This window comes from Ursus americanus, chromosome 3, assembly GCF_024610735.1.
Source record: "Ursus americanus isolate L20-20 chromosome 3, mUrsAme1.1.p, whole genome shotgun sequence".
In the NCBI taxonomy this organism is placed as follows: Eukaryota; Metazoa; Chordata; class Mammalia; order Carnivora; family Ursidae; genus Ursus; species Ursus americanus.
In genome coordinates this window covers 18,065,438-18,088,432 of record NC_142129.1, presented here as the reverse complement: position 1 = coordinate 18,088,432, position 22,995 = coordinate 18,065,438, and the positions used below count along the sequence as shown (strand labels likewise).

At 41.8% G+C, this 22,995-nt stretch overlaps 1 protein-coding gene across 5 annotated transcripts in view; it reads left to right on the top strand.

The window, feature by feature from the left end:
* Positions 1 to 22,995, top strand: part of CALD1 (caldesmon 1) — a 178,665-nt gene that overhangs the window by 63,546 nt on the left and 92,124 nt on the right. For 4 of the 5 annotated variants that reach the window (XM_045792616.2, XM_045792614.2, XM_045792618.2 and 1 more), the window contains one exon: positions 19,238 to 19,347. In XM_045792616.2, coding sequence (XP_045648572.2) covers positions 19,277 to 19,347 — 71 coding nt within the window. In that variant the 5' untranslated portion in view covers positions 19,238 to 19,276. Of the gene's footprint in view, positions 1 to 18,377; positions 18,523 to 19,237; positions 19,348 to 22,995 lie in introns of those variants that run through there. The other variant, XM_045792615.2, reaches the window with a different exon arrangement.

Sequence of the window (22,995 nt, the reverse complement as noted above, 5' to 3'; positions counted from 1 at the left end):
GCTTGGCTTGCAGATGGCCGTCTTCTCCCTGTGCCTTCACAGGCCATCCTGCAGCGTGCACACACATTTGGTCTCTTGCTCCGCGTCCACCATTTCCTCTTCTGACAAAGACACCAGTCATATCAGATTAGGGCTCACCCTGATCACCTCATTTTAAGTTAATCACCTCTTTAAAAACTCGATCTTCAAATACGGTTATATTCTAAAGTACTGGGGTTAGGACTTGAACATATGAATTCAGGGCACCATAATTCAGTCTATAACACCCCATCTCGTCTGTTTCTAATATGTGGGTTTTTAGTTTATTGAAGATGCACTTCCCTCCAATTCTTCTCTCCTGAACTTCCGTAGCATGGACACCACTCTGAGAACATTTGGTTATGCTGTGGTGCGTTGTACTCCTTTGTGTGCAGCTCTCACTTTCCAATGACGTTGTGTCATTTTTGAAATTGAAGAGTATGCCTTTTACATGTCTCACAGCCATAGGGAAGTTTTATATATAGTAAGACATTTAATAATGTTTATTGAATGAATGAATGAATGAATGAATGAATGAATACATAGATGATTAGATGTAGCCTTTGAACCTACAATTTATTTGCTTTAAGACTATCTCCAAATGATGAGTATTAGTGGTGCTTTCTCCTTATTTGCTGCCCTATATCACAAGTGAAAATAAGACTGGATAGGAGCTGGAAGAAAAATATGATTAGCTGACACCAGGAGACTTACCTCTCTCCTCAAAATGTGGGAGGCAGTAAATAGCATGAGCCTGCCCTAGATGCCATCACTCTTCCATGAGAGTGCTGTTCCAGGAGATAGGAGGGAAGGACGATGAGTTTAGATTGGGAGTTACTGAGTGTGAGGACTTGTGGGACTTCAAGTGCATATGCCGGTCTGACGCTCAGGTGAGAGCTGGAGACAGAGATGTTCCCATTCATAGCCTCTACTTAGGAATTAGAACCATGAAAATGGATGAAATCATCCGGAGAGATTGTGTGGAGATGGAGGAGCGGTGTTTCCAAGATGCCATCAGAAATTGTACATGGAAGGTTTTCTTGGTAGATAACAGAAGAACCCTCCCATGAAGAAGAAATCCACATGCTACTTCTAATGAGGGTTTGTAAGAACATATATATTAACTAAAATGTATGTCTGTCTATTTCTCTCTCTTCATTTATTTGGACCTATTTTATTTCTTCTTCTGTCCTCTCCTTTGAGTCGATGCCCCAAACCATTCCTATGGGGCTTGCCCTTCCCAACTTTGCCACCCTCTAGCTAACTGTACCCATGAGCATGTGTTTGACTCTCCAAGTTTCTGCCAAGGGGGTCTCACACATCAACTCCTTCCTTTGGGGCCATTCTCTTTGTCAGCCAATCAGAGCTGATCAGACTGGACAGTAGGGGAGCCTGAGATTAGATTCCTCAACGTCCAGAGAGACAGAAAGTAGATCCTTCTCAGGGTCAGGTGCCGTAGACTACATCATCTTGTCTAGACAGCCAGTAAAGGGCTCAGTAGAGGGAAGGGACTACTTTCATACTGAACTCCTTCCTTAGTCCGTTGATCCCTGCTGGTTCCCCCCCCCCCCCGCCCACCTGTGCTGTCAGGGAGGCTTTGGCAATATTTTAGAGTTTCACAGACAGGCCAGAATGGGGGCTGGTGGAGCGTGAAGGGGCCATGGGCCATCATGGCCATAACAACCTTCTCTCTAAGCCCCACCAGCAAATATCATTTCTCATGGGGCTGTGTTTAGCCCAACACTAGTTTCCTTAATTTTTCCTGCTCTCTGTGATAGAAACAGAAGAAGGAAAGGTATTTATTGACTTCTTTTATTTTCTGAAGTATTACTTTTCTTCCTTTAAATTCTCTCCTTGCAATTTTTTCTTTCTTTTTTGTCTCCTCTCTTAGTTCTCTTTCTTAAGCAGAACCTTGATCTCTCCTTGGATTGTCTGATTATCAGTGGAAGAGACTGTCTGAGATCTGGAAACTTCCTCCTTCTCTGCAAACCCCACCCATGTTCTTTAATGGACTATGAGATACCAGCTTTCTTCATGTACCTACTTCTACACTTCCCTCTTGGTGTTCTTTGAGTAGCCAGGAAATGATGCCAGTTTTTATGCAGCTCCCCAGAATATCAGTGACACCTGAGTCATTGATTTTTAGTCAAATTGTTATTTACATAACATGAGAAAAGAGAAATTTTGTAGTCAAGAGAAAATAGCTCTACAATCCATGAATGGCCTAGATGGGGTGTTCCAAATGAATGGTGGCCAGTGGCCAGCATAGGTGCCTCCCAACTGTGTTTCATTAATTTCAGTCAGCTACAAGGTTTGGAGAGAAAGATGATTTTCCTATGAGCATGTAAAAGACGTGCTTTGAGTTGTAAGGCTTTGCCCTTGTTTTAGAACAGCATAAATGGGAGATTTTATAACCACTGTGGGCCAATATTTTTGGAGTCAGTTGAAGCTCCAGATGGAGTGGAAAGAGAAGTTTCTTTTTTTCTTCCTCTTTTCTTGAGTTTTGAAGAACGAGTCTCCACGGACACCTTTAATAAAGTGCTCAGTCTCTTGTTTAGTTCAAGTGTGCCCAGGCTTGTTATCACAGGATCTGAAGGGGTCTTTCTTACACTAAGAATCTTCTCTATAGATTTCTGATAGTGGCTCTAGAACCAGCCTCATATGTGAGAATGTCTTGACTCCGCTCCTTCCCCAAGAGTCTCACCTTTAGGAGTCTGCGCTTAGGTCCTTGTCATGAGGTATAAAGAAGAAAATACATAGTCAGCCCAAGTTTGGTGAGGGATTGAAAGGACAGGAGGAACACAGTCCCATGGTCATCGCAACATTCTGGAAACCTTCACGTTAAGCAGGGTAAGAGGACGTTCCAGCATCACCATATGCAGATTTTGTAACTTTGGCCAGATGTTGGAGGTTTCCAGGCCAGGGAGTTGCAGCTGACTTTAAGAGGCGCCCCTGTGGAAGCACACATTCCTGCCTCGCACAACTATTGATGGAGGGTGGTTGTGCCAGGGTGGACAAGCCAAGATGAGGGCCACAGAGGGCGGGGAGAAACAGACAGTGGTGCCAGGAGCATTTTCTAGAAGAAAGTCTCTTCTAGAACTCCTTTCCAGACTTTTGTTCCAATGGGTATGAGTAAAGAGAAAAAGAATGATTGTGGAATTTAATAGCTTTCAACCAAAATGACGAGAAGTCTTACCTGAGGCTCTAACGAGGAGTGGCTTTACAGAGTCCAAGGACATCGGTCCAGCTGCTTCTGAACTCTGCTTTGGCATGGTTCACAAAATGCGGCTGTGGACGTCTTGCGCTACGTGCCGCCATGCTTCAAGCGGATTTACCTAGAACAAGCACTCGGTCGGAGGGGGGACGTCTGAAATAGTTTCCTTCCTACCATTCTCTATATCCCAGGTCCAACTTCATGCCAAATTAAATCTAGATTTTTTTTTTAAATCGACGTTCACTAAGGAAAAGGCAGAGCTGCATTCCCTGAAACAGATATTTTAGGCCAAAATTATTACTTGGGCCTTTTTTTCCTCCTCCTTTTTGCTAATTCAAAACAAAATGTCTATCATTCACCCTAACAGCAGCGTTTAAGAGCTGGAGACAAATGGAGTCTGAATATTCACGCCAATGTGGTACAAATGAGCTGTGATTTCAGGACGCTGGCTGTTTCTCTGACAGGAGACAAGAGCGGTTGACTAGTTTAATAGCTTTGGCTGAAAACACTTTCTTATAAAGGGATGGAGAAGGCCAACGTTAATATTGAGTCCTGTTATTTAATGACCAGAAAGGATATATCATGGAATGGGACATCCCCAGTCTGGGGAAAGAGTGTTTATCATACCCAGAGGGTGCAGAGGGGGAGCGAATACACACACAGGATGGGACTGAAGGAAGGAGCGCTTCTAAAAACATTTTCTCCAAGTTCTTCAAAGAATTCCTTCCATAAGTATATGATACCCATGATTATGAATACGAGTCCATCACAGACTTAACACAGTGTGTAAACATAGACATTTGTTAGAGTGAGAGACTCTGGGGATATATCTAACTGCCTAACAGAATGCTGGCTAATGGTTTAGAAATAAAAGATGCAGCTGTAAGTTGGGGTTTAAGGGTGAGGCTTGTGACCACCATTAGCCCCATCTGTCCTTTTTCTTGTTCCTCAAACACACATATTCAGTCACTCGTTGATTTACTATTTCTACAGTACATTGAACTGGACCCTCTCCATCTCAGGTGCTGTGTTAGGTCTGGACTACGTTAGCAATTCGAGTGTTCCTTCATCCTCTCCTATAAAATGCGCTATTTTTTTATTAAATGCAATGGAAAATTTGGTGAATCCAATGATGTGTTCATTGACGTAAACTGTGATTTTCAATACTTTTATTTGTTTCTCATTGGCCTCCTCTTGGCAAAGAATCGTAATATTTTAAATTTCTCTGCCTCCTTGTTCACCTGTCATGCTTAATTATGTGGTTTATAAGCAAAACATAGCAATGCTCTGGCTATATCTGTAATTCTACTTTGCTGCAAATTGCTTTGAAGAATGATGCATAATTGCGCCCAGTATTACTTGTTTCCTAAAGTCTGGTTTTCAGGAAGCATTTTTTTAAAGGGGGACATAACGTAGTTTCAAAGTAATTGAAAATTAAAAGCAAAGTAAGCGTACTGTGACATTTTTGTGGAATGCTCAAAAGACCCTAACGTGAGAAATCCAAAGTTGATTTGCCATGAAACCAATGGAGCTGCAACTGTAGGGCCCCTTCCTTGGACACGTCTCTGCCACAACCCTTCTGCTGATTTTTTTTATATTTAATACTGTATTCTGTTTCTCCCAAATAATCTTCAGATCCCACAAGCATGGCTCTGCCCCGAGACCGACACAAACCGATAAACTTAGATGATTGATCTCATGTTTAAAGCTCATTAAGTTTTGGGGCACCTGGGTGGCTCAGTGAGTTAAGTGTCTGCCTTCAGCTGAGGTCGTGATCGCAGGGTCCTGGGATCCAGTCCCGCATCGGGCTCCCTGCTCAGCGGGGAGCCTGCTTCTCCCTCTGCCTCTGCCTCCTGCTCCCCCTGCTTGTGCGCTCTTGCTCTCTCTCTCTCTGTCAAATACATAAATACATACATAAAATAAAGCTAATTAAGTTTTAAAAAGCAACGAAATAGTCAAAGTGTGAAGTACTGTATTTTATTTTTTAAGACTTGAGAATGAATTCAGCTTATTTTCTGAAGTAAATCTCACTTAAGTGAAATAATAAATCAGTTTGCCAAAACCCAAAGCAATCACAGGGTCATTTCATCATCAAGGTTCTTGCCACAGTCTAGCTTGTATTATCCACCATGGGTCTCTTGAGATGGAGCATTGTTCTGTGATTAAAAGCACAGACTCTGGGGCCAGGCTGCCTGGATGTAAATGCCAGCTATATCATTTCCTCTGTGACCTTGGAGACCTGACTCACCTTCTCTGGGCCTTTTTATCTGTAAAATGGAGATAATACGGATTGTTATGAAGATTTAAATGGATATTTATAAAGTTCCGAGAACGGTGCTTGGGACAGAGTAGGTGCCATATAACCATGGGCTAAGTAAATACGCTTCTCCGTGCGGACTATAAGCTTGTATGGGTTCTCTTGTGGGTTTACTCTTGCGTCTCCCCACAGTGCCTAGCCTAGCACATGATCAGCCGTTAATGAGTGGGCCTATGTTCAGGGGTCACAGACTGGCAACCTGAGGCCCACATTGACCTGCATATGTGCTTCTCTTTCCCAGCAAGGGTTTGGTTTTTTTGTTTTGTTTTGTTTTTTAATTTGAATGCTCTTAGGGGTGCATCCATTCTCCTCCAAGTGGAGGGCACTTCAGGTAATGGGAGAGATGGAGCAGAGACAAAGGCCCAGAGGCAGAAACAAGGGCTACATTATTACAGGACTAAGAAGTGTGGCCTTGGCTGCGAGTCATGTTTTCAAGTTGCAGCTGGGGTGGGGAGTGGAGTCCTGTGATGGGTGCAGTGAAGCCATTTCAGGGAGGGCCTCTGGGGGTCCCAGAGATGCAGGATGGTGGCGTGTGGGAGGCAGATCATTCTCCCTCACTAGCCCCCTCAAAAACCAAAGCATGTAAACCTCCAAGTCATCATCCCTCACCTGCTTATTCCCCAAACCAGGAGTCCTACATGCCCAGCGGCTTCCCAGACCTATAGGCCGTCACTGAACGGAGACAGTAGTAAACTTTGGGTTGCTCTTGTTTCCAGTTGAAGGCATCTTTGATTGCTCCTCCTGCTAACAAAGAATAGTCAAGTTCAAGGGAAATAGCCTCTCACTGCTGGGGTCAGTTCAGCCTTTCTGCTACGTAACATCTGTTTTTGAAATTCGGCTGAGACCCTGACATAAATCCATGTAACTTAAAAAGCAGCAAGAGAACATCTTGTTTTCATGAATGTCCAGGGGCTGTGTGTCAACAAATAAAAGGTCTGTTTGTGGTATTCAAAGGGGAAAAGCTGGTTGTGAGATGTTCTGCCACTGGGGTAAATTTATTATGGACTGTTCGTTTCTTGGAATGATGAACCAAAGTTTGAAAAAACAATGTGGACCAGCTTCGTTTCAGTCAGCAAATTTTGGCTTAATGGTGGGTGGGAAACGTACTTTTCTTGTCAGAAGGTCACTGAGCTGGATGGTTTCCGGAAAGATGCCCTCACACATGCCTCCTACGTTAGCCACGTGAAGTTAATATCTTAAGTGGATTCTCTGTGTCTATATAAATTGTGGCAGACAGCATCTGATATATCATTATTTTTATATTACTTACACAGGACCTGAGGTGGGGAAGAAGGGGTGAGAGTAGTTCGCCATCCCTCAAACCTGACTAGCTGCTTTACTCCTCATCCACTTCTTGAGGAGAGACAAATAGAGAAAAGTTTGATTTATCAGCACCTAGAAGAGTGTCTGGCGCAAAACAGGTGTCTGTATATATGTATTTGTTTAATGAATATAAACTCTGGCCTTATAAACTCATGTTCTCTTTCTGAATGCATGTCTGTATGTGTATTAATATCATTCCTGTTTGAAAAAGCTCTTACTGCCTATGTCCTATTTTAGCCCAAAGAAAAGCATTAGGTCATTCTGTCGCTCTCTCTTAGAGCAGTGTGTTTTTCCTTTCTAACCCTTATCCCAATTTGTATTTTATCTATTTATTGCCTGTCTCCACCATCAGACTATAAGCCCAGCAAGGGCAGAGTAGTCGTGTTCACAGTTTATTTGGCACACCAAGCAAGGTGGCTAGTACATGAATATTACTTCACAATATTTGTTGAATGATTTTCCTGAAGTTTCCATTGTGATGGTGGTTGTAGAGCCTTAACCACTCTTGATGATGTGTGAATTTAATCACAGCAAAGAGGAGAATAGGGCTTATACTGCAGTTGAATATGCAGAGACCTTTTGTGTGATGACACACTCACACTCATTTGACCATACACTCTGTTGAAGGTCATGGTGGAATGGGTTAGTCTAACCATCTCTATTCTCTCAAGTTGAAGCTGTTGAGCCACATCTGCCATTATAGCTGGCCAAGATCAATGTCATAGCACATGGCAATAGTTTTTAGATTTTTTTTCTCTTAAACAGTTAACTCATTCCTGGTGGTATTGAATCTATGACTTCAGCCTTATTTGCAATAAATTCTGGCCCACCAAGCTACGTGGTAAAGGCCCTACAAGGATCTGTGGCCAGAAAGAAGATATTTTTGGTGCCCAATGGACATAGAGTTTAATGTGCAAATTCGTTTGTCTAGTGGTCACTGTAGACCTTTCTTACGGTCAAGCAAAATAGGAACACTTCAGCTTGAGTCGGAACAAAGTAGATTCACTTGCTCCATTTTGCTTTGGCTGTCTGCGTAGACAGGGCTGAAATGGGAATGATTTGTGTGTTCCGGAGGATCTCAAGAGAAATGCTTCTTCGTTTACAGGAGGTGCAATTCCACAACAGTTCCTTGCTTTGTAAACTTGAAAACATTCCCAAAGAAACAAAGTCGGATACAGAAAAAATAATGGGAGAAAAGAAAAATAATACTCTGAATTCTGAACAATTCTGCTTTACTAGGTTGAGCTGTCTGCCAGCTGGCCACAGTGTTGACTACTTGTAATATATACTTTTGGTAGGCTGCGTGTAGTTCTTGGAACTGTTTATATTAGACGGCAGAAACTTAATTATTCTAAAATTGGCAGGACTTGCTTTGGTTACTTAATACAAAATTGCTTAGTCATCTTTCTACCTAGTGTGGACAGCATCGTTTGAGTGTGAAAAACTGGGAAATGCCCATGTGCTCCAAAGAGACTTCAGATCAGGTAGAAAAACAAGAAGGTATCATTTTTTGCAAGATGCTTAGCAGGTGGTCACCACATGTTTTAATTGGACAAGCAAAGTGCCTGTTGAGTTGAAGTCCTTGATTACAAGTATTTTTCTGTTTTCCTTGCGGATTTTGACCGAAGCAAAAACCCGCTGCTGCTGCTTCTTAGGTTATGTTCTGCTCCTGCATTTTGCCAAGCACAGATTTTCCAGCAAGAGGGTGGGGAACGCTAGAATCAGCTGGCAGGACAGCTTTCTCGCTTTCAGAAACAAACAAGGATGTCCTTTCAAGCTGGTTGTCACCCAGGTCCTCCCTTTGACTCTTTGGGTTTGAATACCTATCTTATCGTACTTGAACTACTGCCTTCCAGATGGTACAGATTTCTAGAGCTCCAGCAAAGAAGCAGGCAGGCCAAGTGGGTCTCTTCCGTGTGTTTTAGAGTGTGAGGTGGCACCGGAGTTCTCCAGGTTTTTCCAGGAATGCCCATGGCAACCTCACACTCTTCCTGTGATCTGGGCCTGGGCTCCTGAGAGAGATGGTGAGAAAAGATAAAAGTCCTATAGCCAATGGGTAATGACACTAGGCTTGGGAGGGGTGGGTTCCCAAGCCAGCATCCAGAACAGTGCCTTATGTTTCTAATTACTGAGCATGGTTAGAGAGCAAAATCAGGCAACACTTTTTTTTTTTAGACTGATGGAAGCATTTAAATCGGCTCTGAATGTCAGTATTTTCTAATTATGATGGAGGAGTGGCAAGGAATCTCCAAAGGCCTTGGCAATTTAGAGAGTTTCAGCCCAACCCTGATTTTCTTCTTTTCTTATTCATCATATGTCTTCTTTGTCCTTCCTTCTCTTTGAACGGCCCAGAACTAGCCTATTCCCCTCAGTTACAAATGCCTAATATCCCTCTTCCTGAAACCAGAATGCTTTCTAAGACAAGGTTCTTTTCCACTAGAGAAAAACAACCACAGCTAGAAATAGCAATATAAAATAGAGCTCCATAGTGAACCACCACCGCCCCCAAGGTAGTACTAAAAGCTGGCCTGGAGACATGGCCTTTTTTGGAAAATGCCTCAGCTAAGTTCCTCTGTTTATCAATTAAGTGCAATGAAAGAAATGCCCTGGAATCCATTCCAATTCAGCAAGTATTCAACCTTGCTGACTTCACGAAAAAATAGTCGGTTAAGGGACTATTTGATCGACCCCTGAGTTACTACTTCGAAGGATCACAAAAATGAGTCATAACTTCAAGGAGATTACCATCTTCTAGGAAAGACAGATATGTACCTAGAAATTCAAATACAAGCCATAGACTAAGTGCTCCAATAGAAACAGAATATGGATATCCGTATAGACCCATGTCAGTGAGTACGTGGTTCAGGGACCCTGTAGTCTTGTGCTAGTCTTAAGCCTAAACTGTGGATCATTTCTTATGTGAAGAAAAGTCCAGAACTCTCCAAACAAACAACTGCGGGAAACTACCATCTACATGATTCCTGTGAAAGGAAAGAGGAAGCAGTCTAGGCACTTTTCAATTTATTATTTAACACCTTTTTTTTTTATAATGATTTTTTATTATATTATGTTAGTCACCATACAGTACATCCCCGGTTTTCGATGTAAGGCTCGATGATTCATTAGTTGTGTATAACACCCAGTGCACCATGCAATATGTGCCCTCCTTACTACCCATCACTGGCCTATCCCATTCCCCCATATTATTTAACTTCTATATAGATTTATATGTTTAAATTGTGTTCATCTATTATGTCTAATGGATAACATGGATAATATCCCTTGGTTTGGTTTCAAAGCTTTTCATCTAAGATTGTAAACTCCTAAAAGATAGCTTCTAACTTGCTTCATAATTCTAGAACAAAATAAATGCATTTGAGGATCATGATGAATAGAAATTTAAAAATTCACTAGGGAATGATTAGTCCCCAATTAATAATAGCATGTCCTTCACGTATAAACCTGTTACCACTAGCAAAGCACCTCTAGCACATAACTCGGAATCGTCTCTGGCGGTGTAACCGGATTTACATCCTGGCATCTAAGCTGTCTCCCCTTGTTAATACCCTGTGTCAACAAGATAGCTGGCTAGGGCTCTGGATCTAGGTGGCGGTGGTGGTGGTGGTTTTTAGGGGGGAGGGGAAAAGAGAGAAAGAGAAAATCTGAAGCAGGATCCACGGCCAGTGTGGAGCCCAATGTGTGACTCGATCTCAAGACCCTGAGATTACGACCTTAGCTAAAATCAAGAGTCAGACGCTCAATTGACTGAGCCACCCAGGCAACCCTGGATCTAGTTTTTGATCACTCAGTTGAAATGTTAGTTGGAAAACCAATCGAAAGAGCAGACTCCTAGGTTGCTGATATTTTTATAGCTGAGTAGACTAGAAAGGCCAAAAGGTCATGCAAGTAAAACTAGTATTGTGTAAAAATATCATGATCTCTGTACCTTGTTTACCACTGGTAAAGACCTATGAGCTCTGATCTTGTGTTCCACATAAACCACTCGTGGTCCCTGTTACACAGTTTGAAGTGTGATCACTCTTCAGACGGTGTCTCAGCTTCTTTTGCCTGTGCTGAGCATTTTAATTACTCAGTAGCAAGTGCTCAGTCACGGTGAGACTGGCTGACCCAAAGACCCTCTGCAGGAGAACAGAGAGGTTACTCATCAGGGCATTAAAAGAGCACATCCAGCCTTCCAGAAGCTGCTCTGTACCACAGCCTACATATTATTCCATCTCCTCCATGAGACTGTAAGGTCTTTCAAGTCTGAGACCATGTCTTACACACCGTCTTGTCTCTGAACTGCAGAACATTACTTCACACAGCGCAATCATTTCATGTGGGGAGTTGGAAGGCCTTCCAGGGGGCCTCTCCAATAGAACTTTCCGTGATGATGAAGGTGCTCTCTGCATTGTCTTGTATGGTAGCCAGGAGCACTTGAAATGGGGCTAGTGAAGCTGAGAAACAGAATTCTTCATTTTATTTAATTTTCATTATTTTTTTTTTTAAGATTTATTTATTTATTTATTTGACAGAGAGAGACAGCCAGAGAGAGAGGGAACACAGGCAGGGGGAGTAGGAGAGGAAGAAGCAGGCTCCCAGCAGAGGAGCCTGATGTGGGGCTCGATCCCATAACGCCAGGATCACGCCCTGAGCTGAAGGCAGACGCTTAACGACTGAGGCACCCAGGCGCCCCTAATTTTCATTATTTTTGACTTAAATTGCCTCATGTGACTAGTGGCTACCATATTGGACAGCACAGCCATAGAATCTTAAAAACTGTCTTTTGCTAGCCCTAAATAGCTGGCCATTTCACCTCTACCTGATTCTTCAATAATAGGGATTCCCACTTTCTCAGCAGCCCTACCTATTGTTGGATAGTTCTGTTGGGGCAAGGACCCCACCCTTCTACATCGGATTTAGCCTCTGTCATCAGGCATACATTTAGAAAACACGTTTATGCATTTCTTCTGGCAAAACTATGCATTTTTGGTTCTCGCGCAGACACAGGTTGGTAGAGAAGTTCCATCTTTGCCCTAGCAGTCACACCTATGCCTTTTACCTCTCTCTAGGGTCCAAGAACAGAAGTGGCCCCATGCCTGTTCTGATTTGGTATTAAACTATGTCTTCCGGTGTGGTTTCCTTGAGTTTGCCAAGGAAAAGTATTTTAAACTCTGGGGGGAAGGGCACAGAAGGAACGGTGTTCCACATTTTCACTTCTCCTCACTCTTCTCAGAATGGTGTAGAGATTTTTCTAAATACCAGTGGTGGTTTTCCACTGATTGGCTGTGGTTCAGGAGCTCGTGCCAAAGTTTTATACATCTCAGTCTTCTTTCTTTAAAGGGAGATGAGCCTGCTTCTCCTACCTGAGGGTCAGACAGTGATTGCCGTAGAGTTGGAACGGTCTGAAGCGCCCCAAATAAAGCGGTGGTGTGTCTCATCTTAACACTTTAAGATGAGACCGGAAGTCCCTAAATGTGTTGTCTTCCCAAGTGTGGGAGTCAGTGTACAGAAGCACCATCATTTCATAAATCTAAAATGCCCAAACTGCCAACTTTTGCTAAGGTGAAGAGAGACATTGATTTTAGTCATGTTAAGTCTGTCAGTGTTTTGCAAATGGAGAAATACAAATAGAGAAAAAGTAATGTTAAAAGACTGAGCAGGAATGGAGAGAAAAAAAAAAAAAAACCAGGCCGTAACCTGTTAGCCTACTCTTAGTGTGGCTTCGTGTTCCGGATTCCACTGACTAGAGGAAAGAAACAACTTGAGAAGGCAGAGCTCCTGGGGTTGATCCCATTCACTCTTATCTCTGTGTTGCTTGTCTTGACAAATGTGCCTTGGTGATTGCATGTATTTTTTTTTTTCTTAAGTAGCATGGATTTTTGGAACAAGATGGTGAAGGTTGAGCTAAAGTTAAGTCCAAACTGTATGTTACAATCCATGTGTTTATTTGGTTTTTGAGTCCCAAATGAACCATTCTGTTCAGAAAAGAGCAAAGCAGGTTGATAAATTGAATTTTTTTAAAAAGGACAAAAGTTCATTTTCTACAGTCAGAAAGAAAACACTGCCAGATTTACTGTGTAACTACTGCGAATGTGGGTTTATATAACTTTTGAGATTCATATATAGTCTATTACCAAAGTTTTTAATTCACTTTGTAAACACTGATCAGTCAATAAAATACAGAGATAAATCAGCTTGAGTTACATTTTCCATACTCAGAATGGCAAAATCTAGAATAAAAATCTAATGGTTCAAATCAGCTGTAATTCCTGAGTGCCTACTCTGTCTCAATAGTGAAGAGATTTTTTTAAAGCAGTGGTTATCTATTCATAAGAGTGAAAATATATAGAAAATATAATATCAATAAAATATTTAAATACTTGTTAGAACAGTTGAGCTGCAGCAAAGCAGTACATTTATTAACTACCAAAATGAACGACAGATGTTCGAGGAGAGAGATAATCACTTCTACGCTAGAGTCCTCAGGAAAGCCATCATGAAAAAGTGAAATCTGAGCCAAGAATTCATGACTAAATAGAATATGGATAATGAGAAGGATAGGGGAGCCCATTCCAGATGGATGCGATGTATGAATTAAAAATGCAGAGAGAGAAAATTGAATGACATGATTGAGAAGCAGTATAATAGTTTTATCTAGGATGCCGTGGGACTATGTACTTGAAAGGAAGGTTACTGCTTTCTAAATTAGAAAATTAGAAGAGAATGTACTTAGATATCATTTAGGCCTGAAAAGGAAGAAACGTGGACATATCCTGTTTGATGTATCCATCTCTGCTGGACAGGAAAGCAGGTTTGGAACCATATGTATTATATAGAGTAGGATGAAACCTTGGACCTTTTCTAGTCCAAGCACCTCACTTTGGATCCCTAAGTGTGAGTCCAGGTCACTGTTTACCAAGGGTTTGTGGAGAAAGACAATTGGAGGATTGAGGTGAGTGAAGATCATTTGAAGGGCAGAGGTGAGGAGTCTGCCGGAATGTGTGACACCCAGGAATCACTCAGTACATGTAGGATGAAGGGAAGCATCACTGAGCCACAGTGAGCACCCAGCTGAAATTCACTCAAACCTCTGAGGCAGACAAAACATGGTCCCCGACTGTCTCCCACAAAGCCCTGAAATTCAAGAACAAAAACCAGAAAACAGATGATAGTTGTGATTCAAAATTGAAGATGGGTGTGATAGACCTGGTAGAAGATTCAAGAAGCAAGAAAGTCTGAAATACAAGTTCCAGGAGGACAGGGACCTTTTCAGTCTGGTTCACTGTCGTATCCCCAGGGCGTGTAACAGAACTTGTCACCACAGTGAATGCTCAGTAAATGCTTATTGCATATTGATGGTACAAAGGTTTTTTTGTGGGGCTTCTCTGAATGAGTTGCACCGTGAAATTTGCCGTGGGTAAAGAATGGTGACTAGTCAGAAAGGATCTGTCTAATAATGGTTATGAGTGTTGAAAGACTAGGGTTCCTTGCAGTAAATGAGAAATAGTTAAGTTGGGGATGAGGATAATGGTGGTCAAAAGAGGAAGGTGTATAAAAAGGAAGGTGCAATGCAAGAGAAGAAACTCTAACGTCACAAAGAAAAGTATGCAGTGATGCTGTCCAGAATCTGAGCATGCTGGTTTATGAATCTTACAAAGAAGTAACAGTAAAATAATAGAGGCTTAATTAATATTTGCAAGATTTAACTTAATTGAGATCTCTGAGACGTGATAATTCTATTACTTAAACCAAATGGGTATACAGTTGAAGAGGCATGGGTAATTTTTAAGGTCACTTCTTACCTAAGTTTATGTGATCCAATGAATTAGATCAGAGATATTGACAGTAGTCTTCTCAGAACTTTCCCAGGGCACTCTCACTTATTTCCTGAAAGGGAAAACAATTCCTAGAGGGAAATAGTGTTAGTCCAAGAATATTATAGTGGTTAAGAGCACACACTTTGAAATTCTGTAAAATGGGAATTTTAATAGCTACTTTACAGGTTAATAATGTGGATAAAATAATTTTAACATATTTTTAAATGGCCCAGCAGAGCTATCAAGCCACAAAAAGACATGGAAGAAACTTAAGTGCATATTGCTAAGTGCAAGAAGCCAGTCTGAAAATGCTACATCCTGTATGATTCCAACTCTATGACATTCTGGAAAAGGCAGTTATTATAGAAACAGTAAAGGGGTCAATGGTTGCCCAGGGTTGGGGCAGGGGAGAGAGGGAAGGGCGAATAGATGGAGAACAGGGGCTGTTTAGGGCAGGGAAACTATTCTGATACCATTATGGTTGATACATGATATTAGCCACTTGGCAAAACTCATAGAATGTATAGCATCAAGTGTGAAACCTAGTGTAATCTATGGATTTTAGTTAATAATAATGTATCAGTATTGGTTCATCAGTTGTAACAAATGTACCGCACTGCTACAAGATGTTAGTCTGTATTAGTTTTCCAGGGCTGCCCTAATAAAGTACCACAAACGGAGGGGCTTAGGACAACACAAGCATCGTCTCCCAGTTCTGGAAGGTAGACATCCCAAATCAAGGTGTCAGCTGGGCTCCCTCTCCCTAAAGAAGGATCTGTTCCATCTCTGTCTCCCAGCTCTGGTCCCTCAGGTGTCCCTTGCCCTCCACCTTCTCATGGCATTCTCCCTGTGTCTTCACATTATCTTCTCTTTGTGTATGTCTGCTTCTGTGTCCAAATTTCCCCTTTTTATGAGAACACCAGCAATATTAGATTAGGGCCCACTCTAATAACCTCATCTTAACTTGACTTCCATATACAAAGTTACTCTTTCCAAATGTTACATTCTGAGGGGTTAGGTCTTCAGTATAATTTTTAGGGAGAGGATTACAGAATTCAGTACAAACATGCAAGAGACTGGGCAGGGTGGAAGAAAGGGAGTATATGGGAACTCTGTACTTTCTGTTCATTTTGTCTTTAAACTTGAAACTACTCTAAGAAATAATACTCATTAATTAAAAAAAATAGTAAGAAAAAATAACCCAACACATTATACATATTCAGTAAACATTAGAGACTTCTGGAAGCTGCATTAACTTATCCAGTGTCCCTGACACAATAGATTTTATCCTTGAAGTGTTCCAAGATGAGTAGTAGCATTGCCCGCTCTTCAGTTGGTGATGATTTGAATGTAGGTAGGACTTAGCTTTCTCCCTGGCTTCTCCCCCTAATAACTGAGTGGTGGATTAGAAAGCTCTCTGCTCGCGTTTTCCTGCCCTTGACTGGATTTTGTGCTGGCGTTACCAAAAGGAAGGGCTGCGTATTCACTGATTTCGAATCTGTAACACTTATTATGTAATTACAGCAGCGTAGATTGTGCCCTGTCTTAAGAAAATCTAGTGTTTGGGAGCCCGTATTGAAAAGACAGATGTATCCGTGGGTAACGATTCATCTGCCTTTGTAAAGTGCTTTTGCCCCTTACACCGAAGTCATGTCAGAGTTCTTTCAATAGCATGACTACAGCCCCCCTTTACAATACAAAAAATTAGATTTTTCATAAAACTTTCAAGAGCCCATCTGTCACGTTCATGGGTACATACCTTCCTCCGTCTACAATTCTGTTTCAGGCTCACCTGTCCATTTGTGACCCTCCGCAGTTTATAGAATCTCTTTGCCTTGACATTTCGTCACCTCATTGTTTGAGAGTTTGTTTCCCAACCAACGTTGCTGGAAGGAATTCAGCATTGACTGAGGGTAAGGGAGGAAATGAGAGTTTGGAGTTGGGGACGTGAAAGCCACTGCTCCCCAATAAAGGGGAAAAATCACTTAGGGTTCTACCCAGACATGGCTCCCCGTAATAGGACAGTGCCAGAGAAGTTCAGAGGAGCTCTGTGGGTGAAGAGCGTGATGCTTAGGGAAGACCTCCAGCCCCATCCTGGTGGGAGACCAACTGAGAACCATTTTGATAAGCATACACACCCTCCCTCCCCGCACAACCTCGTACATACCACACAGTACGCCGATGTGCATTCTCCTCTCCCGCAGATACACTCGCCACCTGTCCACAAACTGTAACCCACAAAGGCACCCGTGTGGATGCCCCATACAGTGACCCCCCCCCAGTGCCCCATGTACATAGCAGCATTCAAATGAGTAAATAAGTGGACAGATAGACTTTTTCTATGGTTGGGAAAGAAAAAAAAAAGTGCTCGAGTAAGTAATAAAAGGTGAGGAGTAGGTGGAGACAGTGGGTAGCAGGAAAAGAATTTGCGTGGGGAGAGAGCCAGTGAGGATGGTCAGCCAAAGGGACCACATGCCCTTAGTCAGCCTCACCTCCCTGTGAGTACCCAAGACACTGCCAGGCCCGGCCAGCCGTGTGCGTCTCCAGCCTGCTTGGGGATGTTGACTTCGCTGCTTTCCAGCACCTCTAGCAGACGTGTAGGCTAAGGAACTGAGCCGAGCCTGCTAACGAAGCAGCCAGCAGGACTGCCGGAGCTCGGGTGAGGGGGGGCAGAGGCTTTAGAGGATGTCTTTCAAGCTACTTGGATAAATTAAGACAAGTGAAATCGTTTACTTACAGACAGACCTCTTTCTCCCATTTCTGTTTGCTGTTGCTATAGTTATTTGCCAAGTGGTTCATCTCCAACAAAAGACTGCCCTGAAGAAAGGGGTGAGAAGAGTTTACTCTCTCACCGCACCTAGCGTTCAAGTCCCCGAAGTTCAGTGCCACTGCCCACAGGGCCCTTCTCACCCTGCACTGCAGAACGGGAGCCACCCCGGGGGAAAGACACCCCCCTGCCCCAACGACCTCACAAGGGATGCTCAAATCACTTGTTTTTCATTCTGATAACTATGGAAAGATCAAGCTGGAAAACGAAGAGACATTTATGGTTGATGAAAATAGCAAAGGAAAACAGATTCTTTTCTTCATAACCAACAAAGTACTTAGAAAGTACTCTTGGTAAGAGTAAGATAGAAAAACACCTTCAAATTTTAAAACTCCCAATAAACACCAAAATTTGAATTTCTAAAAGATTTATAAGCAGTATAAATAATACCCTAAGGGATAAGAAAGGGGGGAAATGCAAACATTGTATAGTTGTGTTTTTGTTGGCGGAGATTTTATTTTTGTTTTTGGGAGTTTTTTAAGAGGAAAAATGCTTAAAAAATTAAAGACTCTGACAGTTTATTTAAGATGCTTTCTGAGGCTGGCTTCAAAATCCAAGTTTTGCTTTTTGCCCCCTCAAGCGAATATGTCATTAGGTGATGGCTTTAGGGTTTGCACGGCTCCTTATTTTCCTACGCAGGGCAAGTGGCTTGTCTCATGTGCACAGAGAGGGCTGGAAAATATTTTTTGTGATCTGAGTGCAGCGGAGAGTCTAGGATTCCAGAGGAAGTGGAGGCCTCCCGCTCCACACAGGAAACAATCTTCAAGCAGGCCTTAAATGCCAGATTCCAGGCCGAGTTTAACTAACCACTGACAGCTCTGTAAACAAAGCAAGGACAAAAAGAGCCCGCTTCCCCTTTTCTGGTAGTCATTTTGGGTTTGGGGGCTGCAGGGGAATTCTGGAATCCTTGGCTTCATGGCACAGAAGCACCAGGGAAGCGAGCTCCTCAGTTGAAGAGCTGGAAAGGGAAGATCTTTCTGGGATTAAAACCATCACGGAGGAGGTAGGAGAGGATAAAATGGTTGGGTCGCAAAGAGCCGGGACTTTGGAGCTCCGAAAACAGCTCGATCATCTGCAACTGCTTTTAAAAATGCTGCTGACTTATGTTTATTCATGGTATTATTGCTGTGGTCTTTTTTTTTTTTTAATCATTCTGATATTTATATTCTTTCAGAATATGCAGATTATGTCTGGATACTTCTATTATTTTATTACTCTTTTCCCTCTTTTCCTTTTCTTTTTCTCTTAGTACCTACATATTCCTTTTTGGGCCACTTTTCTTTTTTCACTCTTTCTCTCTTTTCCTCTTTCTTTGTTCACTTTTTCATAATCTTTGTCTGTGGCTCAGCAAGTTACAAAGAACAAAATCGTTCAGTAGCTCTTAAGTGATCCTGCCAGTATTTCAAATCTGCAAAGTCTCTCTGTCTCCTGAGGTTTTTATTTATTTATTTTTAACCGTAATCCTGGAATCTTTACTTATTTGTTTCTAATAAGTAGGTTTCATGAATGAGACTGAATTTAACACGTGAAGGACTCAGCTAAGGGGTCAGGAATTGGTCACTGGCCACCTTACCAGTCTTCTAAGGTGTTTTTCCTCAGAGTAAAGAAGAAAAGAGAGGGTGAAGAAATGGTGGGGGTGGGGGGCCAAAGGTGAAAGTGATTCATGGGAAACACTACTTTGATTCATCTGTGATATTGACCTGCCTCCTCCCTGTTAGGTCCAGATTCTCCTGTCTCCCGAGACCTGAAGCCACACCATGGATGATTTTGAACGTCGCAGAGAACTCAGGAGGCAAAAGCGGGAAGAGATGCGCCTTGAAGCAGAAAGGTAAGGATCTAAGTTGAACAGGATTTGTATTCTATTATTAACAATGCTGGTTTCAGGCTGCAAAGATCATCACTCTGAAGGGCCACATATATTGCACACTAAACTGTTTGCAGAAGTAGTTATGGAAAATTTTCCTGTTATGCCTCTAAATTCTGCATAAAAAAAAAAGAAAACCAACATCAAGGAAAAGAGAGATTCTAGAATAATCAAGTAGCTGCATTAAATCAGTCTTTCATACTGGAATTTTTAAATGACAAAGGCAATGTGTGGATAAAAGTTTAAAGAGCAGTTATAATATTGAAATGACAGGAAAAATGACAAATGCTGACTATTGAAACCGATAGGAAATGGGAGTCTTTGGTCTAAAAATATAAAGGCAGTAAGTCCCAGATGGATCTTGTGACAAATTTTTATTCTTATTAGAAAAGTAGCCAAATCTAGTAATCCACATATTAAAGGTTAATAGTTAATGGAGATTCTGAGTCTAGTTGGAAGCTGTTATGTTGTGTGAGGCCTCTGCCGTGGTGACTTTAAGGGGAGGTTCGGGAAGTAAAGCAATGACATATGAGGCATGGGACATAAATGCATCTCGTAACATTTAGGCCTCGGAGCAAAGGACAGTGGCATGTAATGTGGCTTAAATCAGACAGATTAGGCATTCTTGGGTGTACCTGGACAGGGGGGAGTATTTAATTTCAGGGAAAAACCACATGCAAATGGAGATTCTCTCCTGGCATTTGGAGATAGAAATGTTCTATCTTTGTTCAGAAAGGGAAGGAAACTATCATGAGAGTGTAAGTTTGGGCACATCCAGCGTGGGACTGGTAATATAAAAGCTGAAGGTGGATGGTAGTGATAGTGTCAAGAAAGCAAATGTAGGGAGAGTGAGAGGTCATAAGGATATAACAGAAACCATCAGAGGAGACGAAGCTGTCAGGGAGATGGGGAGAACTAAGAAGAGGATCCATGTTGCGTGGACATCACCACCTTCTAGGCAGTGTCCGGGCTCAGGGGGACATACCTCCTACTCTTCCCAGTGATGTGTTTTATGGCCTCAGATCCAACTGAAAGTCAATGGAGCACCTTTACCCAACAAATATTTATTAAGCACCAACCAAATTTCTGTGTCTGTGTTGGGGACAGGAAAAGCAATGATGAGATACACATAGACGTGGTTTCTGCTTTTATGCCCCTCATGGCTTTCTAGGAAACCAATGTATAGCAAGATCAGAAAACAGACCAGGCCAGAGTATGGGGCTAGAGGGACTCAGGAATGGGGACAGGAAATTGGGCATCAGGCTAGATCGGTATCTTCAGCATCTTTGCTCTCTAGGTGAGTAGGGAGATGGGAAGTGAATGCGTAAGGAATGCTACTACCAAATTGCTGCGGTTAAAGCCATACTGAAATTACAGAGAATAAACTCGGTTTCCCTAGAATTTTGCCTAAGAATTTTCTACACACCTACATGGTTCATCCCTTCCAGTTTTTTGTTTTGTGTGGAAGGCCATGTCTTCCTTTCAAGTCAATCATTAAAGGAATGTACTCAGTGAAGCTTAGTTAGGTACCTTTAATAATCGAAAGTAAATTTACACAAATTTATCCTTACCTTTTAAATTTACATTTCTATCTGTATTAATTCTTTTGGTATATGATGTTCCATCTGTTTCCTTTCCTTCCTTCCTTCCTTCCTTCCTTCCTTCCTTCCTTCCTTCCTTCCTTTTCTTTTTTTTTTTTTCCCGAAAGAACTTAAGTACTTCCTTACGTTTGTGCTGTTTACCTTTTTGTGTTTCAAGATGAACCTTCTAGTTCTGTTGTTCTGGGAAGTAAGTCCATGTTCACTCTTTAGGATTTTGTAAAATCTGATCATTTATGGGAAAGTGAAGGTCAGGTTTTATGATCCAACCAACATTGATGGTAAAGTTCAGGGTGTGTACAGGAAGCAGATGGCTAGAACCGGAAATGAAGGGCCATCCAAATTTGTGGTTTTGATCTGAAGATAAAGGACATAGAAGACCCTGGGGAAATCCCTCTTCCTTTATCTTTAGACCTTGGCTTCCTCATATGTAGCAGGAGTCGGTGTTTTCTCTGGGGTATTGGTGGTCATTTTTACATTCCTTTTGCTTTGGGTATTGTCTAACTTTTTTAATAATGATCATATGTTACTTTATTTAAAACAATAAGGCATTTTCCCTTTTGGAAAATGTGACCCTGTGGTCTTACACATAATTCCCTGGGGCCAGACTGGAGAAGACCTAACTTTCCTTTGGATTTAGGGAACTAAAAGAAAGGACTCAACCCAGATCAGGAGTGCCGGTGGCATAAATTAGCAAAAATAAAGTGGCCCCAAGGCTCAGAGCTGCAGATTCATTCATTCACACTTTAAGCAAATTTTTGTTGGGCATCTACTCTGTTCTAAGCCCTATTTTGGGCACTAAGGGTAGACCAACAGAATGGCAGAATTGGGAAAAGCATGCTTCATGCTTTTCAGCCTGTACAAAACCAAGTGATGATCAAGAAACTATATATTTATATACCTAAGTATAAATTATATGCTGATATTCATTGATACTTGTTAACGGTGGCCTGCGCCCTTTGTATGCTATCACCTGCAGACAGTATGGGAAAAGGGACGCCACAGAGAAGAGAAAGTCTGTTGACTTCTACTGCTTGCAGTAGAAAGATTTTACTGCTTGTAAAAATACCCTGTTATTTTAAGTAGTTGTTATTGAGCTTGACTAGCAGGTGCAGTTCAACTTTGCAATGATAAATAATTGAAACCTTGTACTTTCACCAGATGTTATAACCACAAATTAAAACAAGCCAGATTCTTACACATTTCATTCCTCAGAATTAATTTAAAAGATTATTTAAAAAGCTAACCATACACTTTGTGCCATGTTGGCTTTCAAGGGTTTAGGACGAGAATGTTCTCACTGCATCATGGTTGCCCTGAGACTGTCATATACCTACCGCATTCTGCTGCTTGTCATCTCGTCCGTTTCAAATCATGTGGCTTTCCATAACCTAGACTGGGAACCTAGTCAATCAAACCTATCCTGCCCTTCTTTGTCCTGCTCTTCGCCTGTGTATCTTTCTGTTATTCACCTTGTCCTTGTCCTACATTTGGCTATCACGCTTGAATCCTTAAGATGAGGTCTTTAGATTTGGTTAAACGAGGTACTTCATTTGGTCATCAGAAGAAACGTATTGACTGTCTGTAAAGTGCAGGATACTGCACTGAGTCACAGGGATGAGTGGTCACCCGTCCAGGCAGTGTCCCAGTAGTCACAAGGCTCAGATCCTAGGTGGGTTAGTAACTTCAGAGCAATCTTGAGCCAAAAGGGGAGAAAACATTTCAGTAGACAAAACAGATAAAAGCAAGTAATCAGTGAAAATTCTAAATACGTTGTTTCTAAGTAAAAGATACTGTTTGTACACACCTCAAATTTAACTGTATTTTTAAATCAGTTACCTATTTGAACAAATAATAGTTCTGCTCTTTATTATTCTCCACCTATATCATGAGATAAAAAATTAATGGGTATATTCTGCTTCCCTTTCTGTATCTGTCTTTTCTTTCCATCCCTCTCTGCCTTTGTCTCTGTATTTCTCAGTGCGTCTTAATGTATTTCCCCCGGTCTTTGTGC